At 43.1% G+C, this 17,090-nt stretch overlaps 2 protein-coding genes and 1 long non-coding RNA gene across 3 annotated transcripts; all 3 read left to right on the top strand.

Moving 5' to 3' along the window:
* Window positions 1-564: 564 nt before the first annotated feature.
* On the top strand, window positions 565-11,131 carry LOC311122106 (protein NLRC3-like; the record flags this gene model as incomplete). The annotated part of the gene is made up of 9 exons (XM_084196515.1): window positions 565-590; window positions 846-1,012; window positions 1,206-2,022; window positions 6,734-7,717; window positions 8,854-9,027; window positions 9,107-9,280; window positions 9,524-9,697; window positions 10,337-10,383; window positions 10,520-11,131. 9 exons carry the CDS (start codon window positions 565-567, stop codon window positions 11,071-11,073), a joined length of 3,117 nt encoding a protein of 1,038 aa, XP_084052641.1. The 3' UTR covers window positions 11,074-11,131.
* A 2,272-nt stretch (window positions 11,132-13,403) lies between these two features.
* Window positions 13,404-14,367, top strand: LOC311122107. Its single transcript, XR_014612385.1, has 3 exons — window positions 13,404-13,565; window positions 14,130-14,194; window positions 14,327-14,367. It is a non-coding gene; the product is annotated as an uncharacterized lncRNA (long non-coding RNA).
* A 361-nt stretch (window positions 14,368-14,728) lies between these two features.
* On the top strand, window positions 14,729-17,090 carry LOC311122105 (NACHT, LRR and PYD domains-containing protein 1 homolog). The gene is made up of 5 exons (XM_084196514.1): window positions 14,729-14,989; window positions 15,597-15,731; window positions 15,859-15,991; window positions 16,075-16,104; window positions 16,576-17,090. Exons 1-5 carry the CDS (start codon window positions 14,756-14,758, stop codon window positions 16,974-16,976), a joined length of 933 nt encoding a protein of 310 aa, XP_084052640.1. The 5' UTR covers window positions 14,729-14,755; the 3' UTR covers window positions 16,977-17,090.

Raw genomic sequence — 17,090 nt, 5'->3', positions numbered from 1 at the left:
CTGTTGTTATGGAGTCAGCTAATGGGGATCCAACCAGGTAGACTAGCTGTTGTTATGGAGTCAGCTAATGGGGATCCAAGTCAAATCAAATCAAATTAATAACACATTGGACTGTGCATGTTTAAATGCAACATGAAGTCTCTGTTTGAACTTTGACCACAGACAGTAAAAGTGTTGTCATTGTTAATGTTCGGAAATATTGACTGTTCTGTTATTTCTTAGTGTAGCTGAGTGAGCTGTGACTCGGAAATGAGTCTCTCTGGGGAGAGAGAGGAGGAGACCACTGCCTCTAAAATGAGTCTCTCTGGGGAGAGAGAGGAGGGGACCACTGCCTCTAAAATGAGTCTCTCTGGGGAGAGAGAGGAGGGGACCACTGCCTCTAAAATGAGTCTCTCTGGGGAGAGAGAGGAGGGGACCACTGCATCTAAAATGAGTCTCTCTGGGGAGAGAGAGGAGGGGACCACTGCCTCTAAAATGAGTCTCTCTGGGGAGAGAGAGGAGGGGACCACTGCCTCTACAATGAGTCTCTCTGGGGAGAGAGAGGAGGAGACCACTGCCTCTAAAATGACTCAAGACACCAGTTCTAAGAGGTAAGAGTTTAATTGTAAAATATACAGTTCTCTTAAAGATATAAAACTAATTAAGAGAAAAGTGTTCACAAATTACATCAAATGTAGGCCTATATCATTCATTTAAAAGGCCAAAAACAGATTTACCAATTGCAGACTGTAGCTTTAAAATAAACATCAGGACTTCTAGAAGTTAAATTATACAGTTGTTGAAATGATGTAGATGAGGTACTGATGAGATATTGATGAGGTGATCTGCCTCCCTGTTTTGTTCAGTGTCCAGAAGCCCAGAGCAGAGTCACCTGCCCCCAGCCTGCTATCAATGAAGAGTGATCAGCCACCTGCTTTCAGCCAGGAACCATTACCAGATGACAATAAGGAAGTGGAGAGTTTGGACAGTGAGGATGCATTAAAGATCACACACAACCTTCTGGACAGAAGAAGTAAGACTGTGTTTCATACAATATTACAAAGAACGGGACAAAGGCCCCTCTAACATACACACACACACACACACACACACACACACACACACACACACACACACACACACACACACACACACACACACACACACACACACACACACACACACACACAAACTTATGAGTCCCAACTCTCATTGTTTTCCTACAGGTCAAACTATTCTGACAGTCCAACAAGACATTAAGGCTAAACTGAAACACAAGTATCAACACATATCTGAAGGAATTGGACACCATGGAAACCAAAATCTGTTAAAGGACATCTACACAGAGCTCTACATCACAGAGGGTGGAAGTGGAGTGGTCAATAATGAACATGAGGTGAGACAGATAGAGATGGCATCCAAGAAACAAATCACACAAGAGACACCAATCAAATGCAACGACATCTTCAAGCCTTTAGCTGGACAAGACAAACCTATCAGAACTGTGCTGACAAAAGGAATCGCTGGCATTGGAAAAACAGTCTCTGTGCAGAAGGTCATCCTTGACTGGGCAGAGGGAAAAGCAAATCAGGACGTTCATTTCATGTTTCCTCTTCCTTTCCGTGATCTGAACCTGAAAAAGGACCAATACAGTCTGATGCAACTTCTTTCCCACTACTTCTCAGAGCTGAAAGAGATTGACAACATTGAAGATGGGGAAACCAAAACTGTTTTCATTTTTGATGGTCTGGATGAGTGTCGACTTCCTCTAGACTTCAAAAACAATGAGAAGTGCTGTGATGTCACGAAGCCAACCTCAGTGGACGTGCTGCTGACAAACCTCATCAAGGGGAATCTGCTTCCCTCTGCTCTCCTCTGGATAACCTCACGGCCTGCAGCAGCCAATCAGATCCCACCTGAGTGTGTTGACCAGGTGACAGAGGTACGAGGGTTCAATGATCCACAGAAGGAGGAGTACTTCAGGAAGAAAATCACAGATCAGAATCTGGCCAATGAAATCATCAAACACATCAATCAATCAATCAATTTTATTTTATATAGCCCTTCTTACATCAGCTAATATCTCGAAGTGCTGTACAGAAACCCAGCCTAAAACCCCAAACAGCTAGTAATGCAGGTGTAGAAGCACGGTGGCTAGGAAAAACTCCCTAGAAAGGCAAAACCTAGGAAGAAACCTAGAGAGGAACCAGGCTATGAGGGGTGGCCAGTCCTCTTCTGGCTGTGCCGGGTGGAGATTATAACAGAACCATGCCAAGATGTTCAAAAATGTTCATAAGTGACAAGCATGGTCAAATAATAATCAGGAATAAATCTCAGTTGGCTTTTCATAGCCGATCATTAGAGTTTAAAACAGCAGGTCTGGGACAGGTAGGGGTTCCATAACCGCAGGCAGAACAGTTTAAACTGGAATAGCAGCAAGGCCAGGCGGACTGGGGATAGCAAGGAGTCACCACGGCCGGTAGTCCCGACGTATGGTCCTAGGGCTCAGGTCTCTCAGTTGGCTTTTCATAGCCGATCATTTAGAGTTGAAAACAGCAGGTCTGGGACAGGTAGGGGTTTCGTAGCCGCAGGCAGAACAGTTGAAACTGGAATAGCAGCAAGGCCAGGCGGACTGGGGGCAGCAGGGTGTCATCATGCCCGGTAGTCCTGACGTATGGTCCTAGGGCTCAGGTTCTCAGAGAGAAAGAGAGAACGAGAGAATTAGAGAGAGCATACTTAAATTCACACAGGACACTGGATAAGACAGGAGAAGTACTCCAGGTATAACCAACTAACCCCAGCCCCCCGACACATAAACTACTGCAGCATAAATACTGGAGGCTGAGACAGGAGCGGTCCGGAGACACTGTGGCCCCATCCGAAGAAACCCCCGGACAGGGCCAAACAGGAAGGATATAACCCCACCCACTCCGCCAAAGCACAGCCCCCGCACCACTAGAGGGATATCCCCAACCACCAACTTACAATCCTGAGACAAGGCCGAGTATAGCCCACAGAGGTCTCCACCACAGCACAAACCAAGGGGGGGGGGGGGTCGCCAACCCAGACAGGAAGATCACGTCAGTAACTCAACCCACTCAATTGACGTACCCCTCCCAGGGACGGCATGAAAGAGCACCAGCAGGCCAGTGACTCAGCCCCTGCAACAGGGTTAGAGGCAGAGAACCCCAGTGGAGAGGGGAACCGGCCTGGCAGAGACAGCAAGGGCTGTTCGTTGCTCCAGCCTTTCCGTTCACCTTCACACTCCTGGGCCAGACTACACTCAATCATATGACCTACTGAAGAGATAAGTCTTCAGTAAAGACTTAAAGGTTGAGACCGAGTCTGCGTCTCTCACATGGGTAGGCAGACTGTTCCATAAAAATGGAGATCTATAGGAGAAAGCCCTGCCTCCCGCTGTTTGCTTAGAAATTCTAGGGACAATTAGGAGGCCTGCGTCTTGTGACCGTAGCGTACGTATTGGTATGTACGGCAGGACCAACTCGGAAAGATAGGTAGGAGCAAGCCCATGTAACGCTTTATAGGTTAACAGTAAAACCTTGAAATCAGCCCTTGCCTTAACAGGAAGCCAGTGTAGGGAAGCTAGCACTGGAGTAATATGATCAAATTTCTTGGTTCTAGTCAGGATTCTAGCAGCCGTATTTAGCACTAACTGAAGTTTATTTAGTGCTTTATCCGGGTAGCCGGAAAATAGAGCATTGCAGTAGTCTAATCTAGAAGTAACAAATGCATGGATTAATTTTTCTGCATCATTTTTGGACAGAAAATTTCTGATTTTTGCAATGTTACGTAGATGGAAAAAAGCTGTCCTTGAAACAGTCTTGATATGTTCGTCAAAAGAGAGATCAGGGTCAAGAGTAACGCCTAGGTCCTTCACAGTTTTATTTGAGACGACTTTACAACCATCAAGATGAATTGTCAGATTTAACAGAAGATCTCTTTGTTTCTTGGGACCTAGAACAAGCATCTCTGTTTTGTCCGAGTTTAAAAGTAAAAAGTTTTCAGCCATCCACTTCCTTATGTCTGAAACACAGGCTTCTAGCGAGGGCAATTTTGGGGCTTCACCATGCTTCATTGAAATGTACAGCTGTGTGTCATCCGCATAGCAGTGAAAGTTAACATTATGTTTTCGAATAACATCCCCAAGAGGTAAAATATATAGTGAAAACAATAGTGGTCCTAAAACGGAACCTTGAGGAACACCGAAATGTACAGTTGATTTGTCGGAGGACAGACCATTCACAGAGACAAACTGATATCTTTCCGACAGGTAGGATCTAAACCAGGCCAGAACTTGTCCGTGTAGACCAATTTGGGTTTCCAGTCTCTCCAAAAGAATGTGGTGATCGATGGTGTCAAAGGCAGCACTAAGGTCTAGTAGCACGAGGACAGATGCAGAGCCTCGGTCTGACGCCATTAAAAGGTCATTTACCACCTTCACAAGTGCAGTCTCAGTGCTATGATGGGGTCTAAAACCAGACTGAAGCATTTCGTATACATTGTTTGTCTTCAGAAAGGCAGTGAGTTGCTGCGCAACAGCTTTTTCTAAAATTTTTGAGAGGAATGGAAGATTCGATATTGGCCGATAGTTTTTTATATTTTCCGGGTCAAGGTTTGGCTTTTTCAAGAGAGGCTTTATCACTGCCACTTTTAGTGAGTTTGGTACACATCCGGTGGATAGAGAGCTGTTTATTATGTTCAACATAGGAGGGCCAAGCACAGGAAGCAGCTCCTTCAGCAGTTTAGTAGGAATAGGATCCAGTATGCAGCTTGAAGGTTTAGAGGCCATGATTATTTTCATCATTGTGTCAAGAGATATAGTACTAAAACACTTAAGTGTCTCTCCCGATCCCAGGCCCTCGCAGAGCTGTGCAGATCCAGGACAGCTAAGCCCTGGAGGAATACGCAGATTCAAAGAGGAGTCCGTAATTTGCTTTCTAATGGTCATGATCTTTTCCTCAAAGAAGTTCATGAATTTATCACTGCTGAAGTGAAAACCATCCTCTCTTGGGGAATGCTGCTTTTTAGTTAGCTTTGCAACAGTATCAAAAAGAAATTTTGGATTGTTCTTATTTTCCTCGATTAATTTGGAAAAGTAGGATGATCGAGCAGCAGTGAGGGCTCTTCGGTACTGCACGGTACTGTCTTTCCAAGCTAGTCGGAAGACTTCCAGTTTGGTGTGGCGCCATTTCCGTTCCAATTTCCTGGAAGCTTGCTTCAAAGCTCGGGTATTTTCTGTATACCAGGGAGCTAGTTTCTTATGACAAATGTTTTTCGTTTTTAGGGGTGCAACTGCATCTAGGGTATTGTGCAAGGTTAAATTTAGTTCCTCAGTTAAGTGGTTAACTGATTTTTGTCCTCTGACGTCCTTGGGTAGGCAGAAGGGGTCTGGAAGGGCATCAATGAATTTTTGTGTTGTCTGAGAATTTATAGCACGACTTTTGATGCTCCTTGGTTGGGGTCTGAGCAGATTATTTGTTGCGATTGCAAACGTAATAAAATGGTGGTCCGATAGTCCAGGATTTTGTGGAAAAACATTAAGATCTACAACATTTATTCCATGGGACAAAACTAGGTCCAGAGTATGACTGTGGCAGTGAGTAGGTCCAGAGACATGTTGGACAAAACCCACTGAGTCGATAATGGCTCCGAAGGACTTTTGGAGTGGGTCTGTGGACTTCTCCATGTGAATATTAAAATCACCAAAAATTAGAATATGATCTGCTATGACTACAAGGTCTGATAGGAATTCAGGAAACTCAGAGAGGAACGCTGTATATGGCCCAGGAGGCCTGTAAACAGTAGCTATAAAAAGTGATTGAGTAGGCTGCATAGATTTCATGACTAGAAGCTCGAAAGATGAAAACGTCATTTTTTTTTTTGTAAATTGAAATTTGCTATCGTAAATGTTAGCAACACCTCCGCCTTTGCGGGATGCACGGGGAATATGGTCACTAGTGTAACCAGGAGGTGAGGCCTCATTTAACACAGCAAATTCATCAGGCTTAAGCCATGTTTCAGTCAGGCCAATCACATCAAGATTATGATCAGTGATTAGTTCATTGACTATGACTGCCTTTGAAGTGAGGGATCTAACATTAAGTAACCCTATTTTGAGATGTGAGGTATCACGATCTCTTTCAATAATGGCAGGAATGGAGGAGGTCTTTATCCTAATAAGATTGCTAGGGTGGACACCACCATGTTTAGTTTTGCCCAACCTAGGTCGAGGCACAGACACAGTCTCAATGGGTATGGCTGAGCTGACTACACTGACTATACTATTGGCAGACTCCACTAAGCTGGCAGGTTGGCTAACAGCCTGCTGCCTGGCCTGCACCCTATTTCACTGTGGGGCTAAAGGAGTTAGAGCCCTATCTATGTTGGTAGATAAGAGGAGAGCACCCCTCCAGCTAGGATGGAGTCCGTCACTCCTCAGCAGGTCAGGCTTGATCCTGTTTGTGGGTGAGTCCCAGAAAGAGGGCCAATTATCCACAAATGTTATCTTTTGGGAGGGGCAGAAAACAGTTTTCAACCAGCGATTAAGTGCTGAGACTCTGCTGTAGAGCTCGTCACTTCCCCTAACTGGGAGGGGGCCAGAGACAATTACTCGATGCCGACACATCTTTCTAGCTGATTTACACGCTGAAGCTATGTTGCACTTGGTGACCTCTGACTGTTTCATCCTAACATCGTTGGTGCCGACGTGGATAACAATATCTCTATACTCAAGGAGCCTCCACATCATGTGCCACATGCCAGTCTTCTGTTGGATATCAGCCACTGTCCTTGAGATGATGCTGAAAGAGGCAGAGAAGGATGAAGTCCCCAAAACTCTGACCCAGATGTTCACACACTTCACGCTCATCCAAATCATTGTGAAGAACAAGAAGTACAACAAAGCCACAGAGACAAACCCAAAGGAACTGTCTCAGTCAGACAAAGAGATGATCCTGAAACTGGCAAAGCTGGCTTTCCAACAGCTGCAGAAGGGCAACCTGATCTTCTATGAGGAGGACCTGAGAGAGTGTGGCCTTGATGTCACAGAGGCATCAGAGTACTCAGCATTGTGTACAGAGATCTTTAAAGAAGAATCTGGGCTGTACCAAGACAAGGTCTACAGCTTTGTGCATCTGAGCATGCAGGAGTTTCTAGCAGCAGTGCATGCTTTAGAATCATGTCTGGACAAGAAGGAAAATGTTTTTTCCACCACTAGTGAGGATGAAGATGAGGAGTCAATCCAGTTGTCTGACTTACACAGGAGAGCAGTGGACCAGGCCTTGAAGAGTGAGAATGGACACCTGGACCTGTTCCTCCGCTTCCTTCTGGGTCTCTCACTGGAGTCCAATCAGAATCTGTTACGAGGCCTTCTGACACAGACAGGAAGTACAACACAGAGCAATGAGGAAACAGTTGAGAGAACAGTCAGGTACCTTTCAGACAAGATCAAAAGGGAATCCTCACCAGAAAGGATCATCAACTTGTTCCACTGTCTGAATGAACTTGGTGCCAACTCTCTAGTTGAAGACATGCAAACCTCCCTGCGATCAGGAACTCTTTCAGAAACAGAGCTAGAACCTCAACAATGTTCAGCCCTGGCCTACATGTTACTGATGTCAGAGGAGGTGCTGGAGGAGTTTGACCTGAAGACATACAACACATCACAGGAAGGTTATCAGAGGTTGCTGCCGGTAGTGAAAACCTGCAAGAGAGCACGGTAAGTTCTGCTATTGAGTTGATGTATACAGTATCATTATTCTGAAGGATTTGTATATCTAACAGATGATCTCCTCTCTCCAGACTGGATCGCTGTAAACTCACATATGAATCCTGTGAGACTCTGGCTTCAGCTCTGCAGACACCAAACTCCCCCCTGAGAGAACTGGACCTCAGCTACAATGACCTGGGAGACAGAGGAGTGGTGCTGCTCTGTGTTGGACTAACCAGTGCACTCTGCAACATACAGACACTAGTGTGAGTTAAATATCTTCAATATCCCCTGTGAGTGTTTATATATTATGTATGTAGTTAGTATGTGTATGTTTTTAACATTATTTGAACGTCTTGGTAAATATGCAGAAACATACATAAAATGTGATAAATATATCAAACTAAGGTTAAATGTCTTGAGTGAGTTAGTATGTTTTTAACATTGGTTAATCATGTGTCCTTCTGTTATTGTCTTAATGCATCTCATTATTCTTAAAGCTTTGCATATTTATCAGTGTATTGACATATCTCCTCTCTCCAGACTGGCTGACTGTAAACTCACATATGAATCCTGTGAGACTCTGGCCTCAGCTCTGCAGACACCAAACTCCCCCCTGAGAGACCTGGACCTCAGCTACAATGACCTGGGAGACAGAGGAGTGAAGCTGCTCTGTGTTGGACTAACCAGTCCACTCTGCAACATACAGACACTAGTGTGAGTTAAATATCTTCAGTATCCACTGTGAGTGTTTATATATTATGTATGTAGTTAGTATGTGTATGTTTTTAACATTTGAACAAATTTATGCACAACATTTGAGAGAAATAAGCTTTTGTGCGTATGGAACATATCTGGGATCTTTTATTTCAGCTCATGAAACATGGGACCAACACTTTACATATTGGGTTTATATTTCTGTTCAGTATAGTTAGTATGTGTATGTTTTTAACATTATTTTAACATTTTTGGGACATATCCAGAAACATACATAACATATATAAAACTAAGGTAAATATCTTGAGTGAGTTAGTATGTTTTTAACATTGGTTAATCATGTGTCCTTCTGTTATTGTCTTAATGCATCTCATTATTCTTAAAGCTTTGCATATTTAACAGTGTATCAACATATCTCCTCTCTCCAGACTGGCTGGCTGTAAACTCACATATGAATCCTGTGAGACTCTGGCCTCAGCTCTGCAGACACCAAACTCCCCCCTGAGAGAACTGGACCTCAGCTACAATGACCTGGGAGACAGAGGAGTGGAGCTGCTCTGTGTTGGACTAACCAGTCCACTCTGCAACATACAGACACTAGTGTGAGTTAACTATCTTCAGTATGAGTTATTATGTGGATGTTTTAAACATTTGTTAATCATGTGCTCTTCTGCCCTCTAGTCTAGGTCAGTGTGGTCTGACAGAGGGTTGCTGTTCAGATCTGGCCTCAGTCCTGAGTTCACCCAACTCACAACTGAAACAACTGGAGCTGAGAGACAATGACCTGCAGGACTCAGGAGTTACACTGCTGTCTGCTGGACTGGAGGATCCAGACTGTAAACTACACACACTGGGGTAAGTACAGCTGTTTCAGTCAGGTCGGTACTGAGCTGAGTTACACTGCCCTCTGCTGGACTGGAGGATCCAGACTGTAAACTACACACACTGGGCAATGTACAGCTGTTTCAGTCAGGTCGGTACTGAGCTTAGTAAAACAAATACTCTGAAAATGTTTGTGTCATGGACAAATATATGGGTGTCCTACAAGATGATTGACACCAGTCCACCAACCTAGCCAGCTGTTGTGTCTCTCTGTAGGCTGTCTGGCTGTCTGGTCACAGAGGAGGGCTGTGCTGCTCTGTCTTCAGCTCTGAGGTCAAACCCCTCCCACCTGAAAGAGCTGGACCTGAGCTACAATCACCCAGGAGACTCTGCAGGGGGACTGCTTTCAGCTGCTCTGGTGGATCCCACAGATAAACTGATGAAGCTGAAGTAAGTCAGAATAGATGTCCTAATAGTGTGAGCAGTGGTTGTGTCCTATGTAGTGTAGTAGGTTCAGTAACATGAGGACATGATGGTAGAATACAGGGGACGTTTACCCAGCAGGCTTAGCACTCCAACACAGCATACATCATCACCACATGAATACTCTTCTTCTGCATCTCTGATATCCTGTTGGAATTGTACTCTGTTCTGTATGCAGTAGGTAGGATAGAATACCTGTATGTCTCTAGTAATGAATTGTACTCTGTTCTGTATGCAGTAGGTAGGGTAGAATACCTGTATGTCTCTAGTAATGAATTGTACTCTGTTCTGTATGCAGTAGGTAGGATAGAATACCTGTATGTCTCTAGTAATGAATTGTACTCTGTTCTGTATGCAGTAGGTAGGATAGAATACCTGTATGTCTCTAGTAATGAATTGTACTCTGTTCTGTATGCAGTAGGTAGGATAGAATACCTGTATGTCTCTAGTAATGAATTGTACTCTGTTCTGAATGGAGTAGGTTGGATAGAATACCTGTATGTATCTAGTAATGAACTTGGATAGTGCACCAGAACACAACAATATGGTTTAAATGTTGACTGCTGTATTAGGTCTTTGTCAGTCAATAACCTGTTTCTCCTACAGTGTGGATCATGGTGGAGAGTTCAGGCTGAAACCAGGGCTGAGGAAATGTAAGTCTATTCAATCCTAATTAACTACATATTCAGAACTACAGTAACATAGTAACTAATCAATACTTGTTCTCTACCTACAAAACAACATTTTATATGAAGATGTGGTTTGATTAAACTCTCCTTTTGTCTACAGATGCCTGTCATCTCACCCTGGACCCAAATACAGCAAACCCAGACCTGATACTGTCTGAGGGGAACAGGAAGGTGACATTGGTGGAGGAGAAGCAGCATTATGAAGACCATCCAGACAGATTTGACCGTCATCACCAAGTTCTCTGCAGAGAAGGCTTATCTGGATCTCGTTATTACTGGGAGGTGGAGAGGGATGGTGACTGGGCTCACATTGGTGTAGCGTACAAAGGAATGAAGAGGAAGGGAAAGGAGAATGACAGTTGGATTGGACACAATAGGAAGTCCTGGAGTTTATTCTGCTCTGATAGTCTCTATTTATTTAACCATCCTGGAGTCCCTAGCAGATCCATCCCTGGTCCTGTTTCTAACAGAGTTGGAGTGTATCTGGACTGGCCAGCTGGTACTTTGTCCTTCTATAGCGTGTCCTCCTCTGGTACACTGACACACCTTTACACAGAACACACCACATTCACTGAACCCCTCTATCCTGGGTTTTGGGTTTACTCCTCCTCAGTGACCCTGTGTCAGATAGATGACCAACACATTCAAAGGTGAGTCATAGCAATGTTTTATCATGTGTTTTCCTCTGGAATCATTCCTACAATTAGATTAGTAGTGGTGTGTTTTAATGTGTTCTGTTGGACCTACAGACAGTTAGATTAGTAGTAGTGGTGTGTTTTAATGTGTTCTGTTGGACCTACAGACAGTTAGATTAGTAGTAGTGGTGTGTTTTAATGTGTTATGTTGGACCTACAGACAGTTAGATTAGTATTAGTGGTGTGTTTTAATGTGTTCTGTTGGATCTACAGACAGTTAGATTATTGGTGGTGGTGTGTTTTAATGTGTTCTGTTGGACCTACAGACAGTTAGATTAGTAGTAGTGGTGTGTTTTAATGTGTTCTGTTGGACCTACAGACAGTTAGATTAGTAGTGGTGGTGTGTTTTCATGTGTTCTGTTGGACCTACAGAAAGTTAGATTAGTAGTAGTGGTGTGTTTTAATGTGTTCTGTTGGACCTACAGACAGTTAGATTAGTAGTAGTGGTGTGTTTTAATGTGTTCTGTTGGACCTACAGACAGTTAGATTAGTGTTAGTGGTGTGTTTTAATGTGTTCTGTTGGACCTACAGACAGTTAGATTAGTAGTAGTGGTGTGTTTTAATGTGTTCTGTTGGACCTACAGACAGTTAGATTAGTAGTGGTGTGTTTTAATGTGTTCTGTTGGACCTACAGACAGTTAGATTTAGTAGTGGTGTGTTTTAATGTGTTCTGTTGGACCTACAGACAGTTAGATTAGTAGTAGTGGTGTGTTTTTATGTGTTCTGTTGGACCTACAGACAGTTAGATTAGTAGTAGTGGTGTGTTTTAATGTGTTCTGTTGGACCTACAGACAGTTAGATTAGTAGTGGTGGTGTGTTTTCATGTGTTCTGTTGGACCTACAGAAAGTTAGATTAGTAGTAGTGGTGTGTTTTAATGTGTTCTGTTGGACCTACAGACAGTTAGATTAGTAGTAGTGGTGTGTTTTAATGTGTTCTGTTGGACCTACAGACAGTTAGATTAGTGTTAGTGGTGTGTTTTAATGTGTTCTGTTGGACCTACAGACAGTTAGATTAGTAGTAGTGGTGTGTTTTAATGTGTTCTGTTGGACCTACAGACAGTTAGATTAGTAGTGGTGTGTTTTAATGTGTTCTGTTGGACCTACAGACAGTTAGATTTAGTAGTGGTGTGTTTTAATGTGTTCTGTTGGACCTACAGACAGTTAGATTAGTAGTAGTGGTGTGTTTTTATGTGTTCTGTTGGACCTACAGACAGTTAGATTAGTAGTAGTGGTGTGTTTTAATGTGTTCTGTTGGACCTACAGGCAGTTAGATTCGTAGTAGTGGTGTGTTTTAATGTGTTCTGTTGGACCTACAGACAGTTAGATTAGTGGTGGTGGTGTGTTTTTTATGTGTTCTGTTGGACCTACAGACAGTTAGATTAGTAGTAGTGGTGTGTTTTAATGTGTTCTGTTGGATGTACAGATGTTTCCTCTCCTATGTCTCACTGTAGTGTCAGTTTCACTCTAACCACAAGAGGGCATCAGAACCTGTTAAAATGATACCTGGTGACTTCACGTCTCTAGGGGCTTTCATCAAGATAAGCAATGTCACCTGTAATGTATTGACTTCATGGAAGTTGACATAGTGTTATGTCACATTTGGTAATGCACCCTACATAGGGAGTTGTTCTGTCACCCTTTATACACCCTTTGTATTGCTTATGAAGACTGTATGTATGCTATATAAAGCCTTTATAAGTTGTATTTAGTTTAATCACAGTCTATCCTTCTGCTTCTCCAACACCAGAGACCATGGTGGAGAGTGTTTTATCAAGCCTGGACCTGAGAACACCAGAGACCAGATATGTGAGTGTTAACTGATAATTGTTTTAAAATCAAAATACGATTAAAGCGTTCTTGAGTCCCAGGCAAGGAACACAATCATTATCTATTTGGTCAAAACAAACTTAAAGGTAGAGTCAGCAATATGATGTAGATGCACAAAGTAAACATCATAGTGGGTAAACTTCTACAACAACTAAGGGCGTTGGAGCACGATGCTAAACTCCTCTGTTTTGGTCCCGTGGCTACCACGCTGTAAGAGAGTGAAGAGAACCCGTGCACCTGGGCAGATACTGTGTGAGAGAGAAGTCAGGCATCTTGCTCATCACAATATCTGCGGTGCTGCTCGTACAACATCATTTAGCTGACTCTACCTTTAAGCTCTCATCCTGGGATCTACCAGAAATCAGGCCCCCAACATCTACAAAACATGGACCAGAACCATGTTGTTTCCTGCTTCCACAAACATTCATTAATATAACACTCATGTCAGATTATGGTATGATAATGAGTGTACATTCTGAGACTGTTGCTCACTTACATTCATTTTTATTACAAGTCTGTTTAATATTTATTAATTCATTATTACATGAGATTGTCCGTTTTAAATAACAACTACTTTTGACTTCAGGGATTCCTCAGAGCTGTAAGACTTGTGACCATGTTGAGGTAAGTCATAATGTCAATTCTCACTTTTACATACCTTCAGGAGTCAAGCACAGTCTGAAAGCCAGGTGTGTACTGACCAACCATTCATACTGGGATATAGACAGTCCTGTGTTCTGCTTTAGTAATATAAACACAGTCTGAAAGCCAGGTGTGTACTGACCAACCATTCATACTGGGATATAGACAGTCCTGTGTTCTGCTTTAGTAATATAAACACAGTCTGAAAGCCAGGTGTGTACTGACCAACCATTCATACTGGGATATAGACAGTCCTGTGTTCTGCTTGTAGGAATGCAGGATTTTAACTTCTGTCATATTTTGTCATTAGACAGTTGAATTGGATCAATCACCAGCATTCCATGTAACATTGAATAATTACATTAGATAAATTACTTTGTTCATTTAATGAGCCAGTTTCCCGGACAAAGATTAAGCCTAGTCTTGGACCTTAAATAACTTTCTATTGAAACTTCCATTGATCATGCTTTAAGTCCAGCACTAGACTCAATCTGTGTCCAGGAAACTGGCCCCATATGTATAACTGACATGCTTGTCCTTGTTCAGGACTCCACACAGTGGCTTCAGATTGAACCCTTGACTTCCACTGTCCAGGGAGTGACAATGTTCAGGTAAAATAACTACTTTTAACATTTCATTCCACTTGCTAGTGTATTTCCCCATTACCTTTGGGAATAGGCTTCTAATCCAACCTCTCCATTTGACGATTGACCCTCTCTACCAAATCTTGTTGTTGCCCTCAGGCACAGGACACCCAAAGGGCGTTATGAGTGCACAGTGTCTGGCCTCCGCTGGGTGTGTGAGAGAGATGTCATTCTGAAGTATCACTTCAGGAACTGGGAACCCTACAGTCACCTTCTGAAAGACATGCAGTACGGACAAGGTGGTCCATTGCTGGACATCACTATGGAGTTAGGTGAACTGGAGGAAGTTCATCTGCCACACTTTGTCTGTTTAGGTAAAACCATATAGACATAGTATTCAGAAAGACATTTCCATGTAACTGAGTTTCACTTCCTGAATTAATGAATGAACTATTCTGGGAGTTTGAGTTTACTGTGATCTGATACTGCATATTCTTTGTGTTTTAGTTGGATGAATAATATAATATTTGTCTTTCTGTCTCCTTTTTATTATGTTGTTCAGGGACCAACCCTTCCCTGAGGAATGAGATGAAGATTCTTCATGTAGAGGAACATGGAGTGTCTGTTGAGGAAGTGCATGAGGTCACCAGATTCCATGCTAAGATTCTCCATCCCAAGTTCTCACCTATCTCTGTTATACTGAGCTATATCTTTTTTTGGAACGTAGCTGTCCACTGTGACGTGGTCCTCTATATGGCAGTAAAAAAGGCAACAGTAATTTCACGGCTGTACATGCTCCTCAGAAACTCCAGTCAGAAAGAGGTGAGGCACCATCATTGAAGTGACAACAGTATGTTGAAACTTACTAAAGGAAAGCTGATAGTTTGTTGAAAATCTATAGATTACAAAGACAACATGCAGCTCTGTGAGAAATCTATTTCTGTCTCATTCATTTGAAGAGCCAGTAGACGGCACTCTTCTCTCTGTTCGAAGGAGAACACAATGCCCCGGGGCATTGAAGGGGACATTGCCCTGAGTAGTGTGCTGTCTTTCGCATGGGACGTTAAACAGGTTTCCTGACTCACTGTGAACACTAAAGATCCCATGGCACTTATCATAAGAGTAGGGGTGTTAACCCCGGTGTCCTGGCTAAATTCACTATCTGGCCCTCATACCATCATGGCCACCTAATCATCCCCAGCTTCCAAGTGGCTCATTCATCCCCTTTCCCCTGTAACACTTCCCGAGGTCGTTGCTGTAAAATAGACTCTCTTCTCAGTCAATTACCTGGTAAAATAAGGGTAAAATAAATAAAGAATAGTGTACAATTTTTGGGGGTTGATAAAAAGGGATTGCTCAGTGAGCTGCAAGTTGTGTGAATTATTAGACTACATTGTTCAGACTGACTACTACACTGCTCATTTTGTAGGCTGTTCGGGACCGGGAGAAATATCAGGTGTCCCAAGGATATTCAGAATTGGTCCTGTCAAGTCCAAACGGGTCCTTAAAGCTGAACAGTTGGTTTGCAGTCAAGAATCCCCATTCCTCTTCCATCAATCCAGAGGTGCAGTTTTAGCAGGCTGAGGACATGAATCTGTCATATTATATATTAATAACTGGAATATCATTCTATTTCTTTCTCTCTCTCTCGGTCTGTTGTCTCAATCGTTGCACCATATGACCTTCTACAGAAGATTCAGCTGTTACCTGCAGACACCACACCAAGCTGTTGTAAGATGGTTATGAGAAACACAGGGGTTGACATTGAGATGGAGTTAATCGGGGATGATGAGAGGACAGTATGGAGAGATATGGTACCAACAGGTAGGAGAATATGTCAATCATAACTTTGTTATCTTCTGACAGATGCTATTTAGTGATTATAACCTCTTTTTGTTTTTTTTTAGATGAATACATCCCTGAAACCCATTCAACTAGTAAGTAAACATGAGAGGTACAAACCAATGGCTTGAGAGCCAGTCGACATGGTTTACTGTTGGACTAGTCCTGATTATAAAAGGCTGTCTTCAAGAACAATGACATCTCCTCCAGGACTTGATGTAGATTAGCCTGGTTCTGAATGACATCTCCTCCAGGACTTGATGTAGATTAGCCTGGTTCTGAATGACATCTCCTCCAGGACGTGATGTAGATTAGCCTGGTTCTGAATGCCCCAGCCTGTTTTTCTACGTCTGTGAAAACCGACCCTAAATATGAATGAAACAGTAGTGGTGTGATGTGTTCATTGATGCAGGTTGTTATTGTTACAGAATGTGTTCTTAATGCAAAGATTAACAATACAATGAAGACTTTTACCGTAGGTCACTCTGAAAGAAGTCTGTTTCTAAATGTCTGAAATGTAAATGTGAATGAACAAATGTAGTTATTTTGTAACCTGCCTCTCTCAGGTGCTGTGTTGGGGGCAGGGCGTCCGGCTGAGAGCAGTCTGACTGGTTCTACAGAGCAGCAGCTGCGTTCTGTACGGACAGAGTTTGTGAGACGAGTGTCAGGACCTGTCCTGGAAGGTCTGCTGGACGGACTCCTGCAACACACAGTCATCAACCAGGAGGAAATGGAGTCAGTAAAGGTGATAGCTGAGAGGGCAGAGAAGGCACGTGACATCATCGACATGGTGTTGAGAAAAGGAACTGAGTCATGTTCCAGGATGATCAACCTTCTTGGGGAACTGGACCCCTGTCTTTGTACACAGCTTCAGATCTACAGTTGTAGCCAACCCCTGGGTGTGGGGAGACCAGGCAGAATAGACAGGCAGGGTGGTTCAACATGGTCTTGTTGTCTGTTGCTTTAATTCAGGATCCTAAAAATGTACAGAAAATGTCAATCAAACATGACCACTATAATAGCAATAAACTAACCAAAGGTCCAGCCACACAGCCTCTCTCCTTCTGCAGCCTCCTGGAGG

This window comes from Coregonus lavaretus (assembly GCF_964263955.1).
Source record: "Coregonus lavaretus genome assembly, contig: HAP1_SCAFFOLD_1504, whole genome shotgun sequence".
NCBI classification, from domain to species: domain Eukaryota; kingdom Metazoa; phylum Chordata; class Actinopteri; order Salmoniformes; family Salmonidae; genus Coregonus; species Coregonus lavaretus.
The sequence above is the reverse complement of the archived record's forward strand: the minus strand, read 5'-3'. Positions and strand labels throughout refer to the sequence as shown.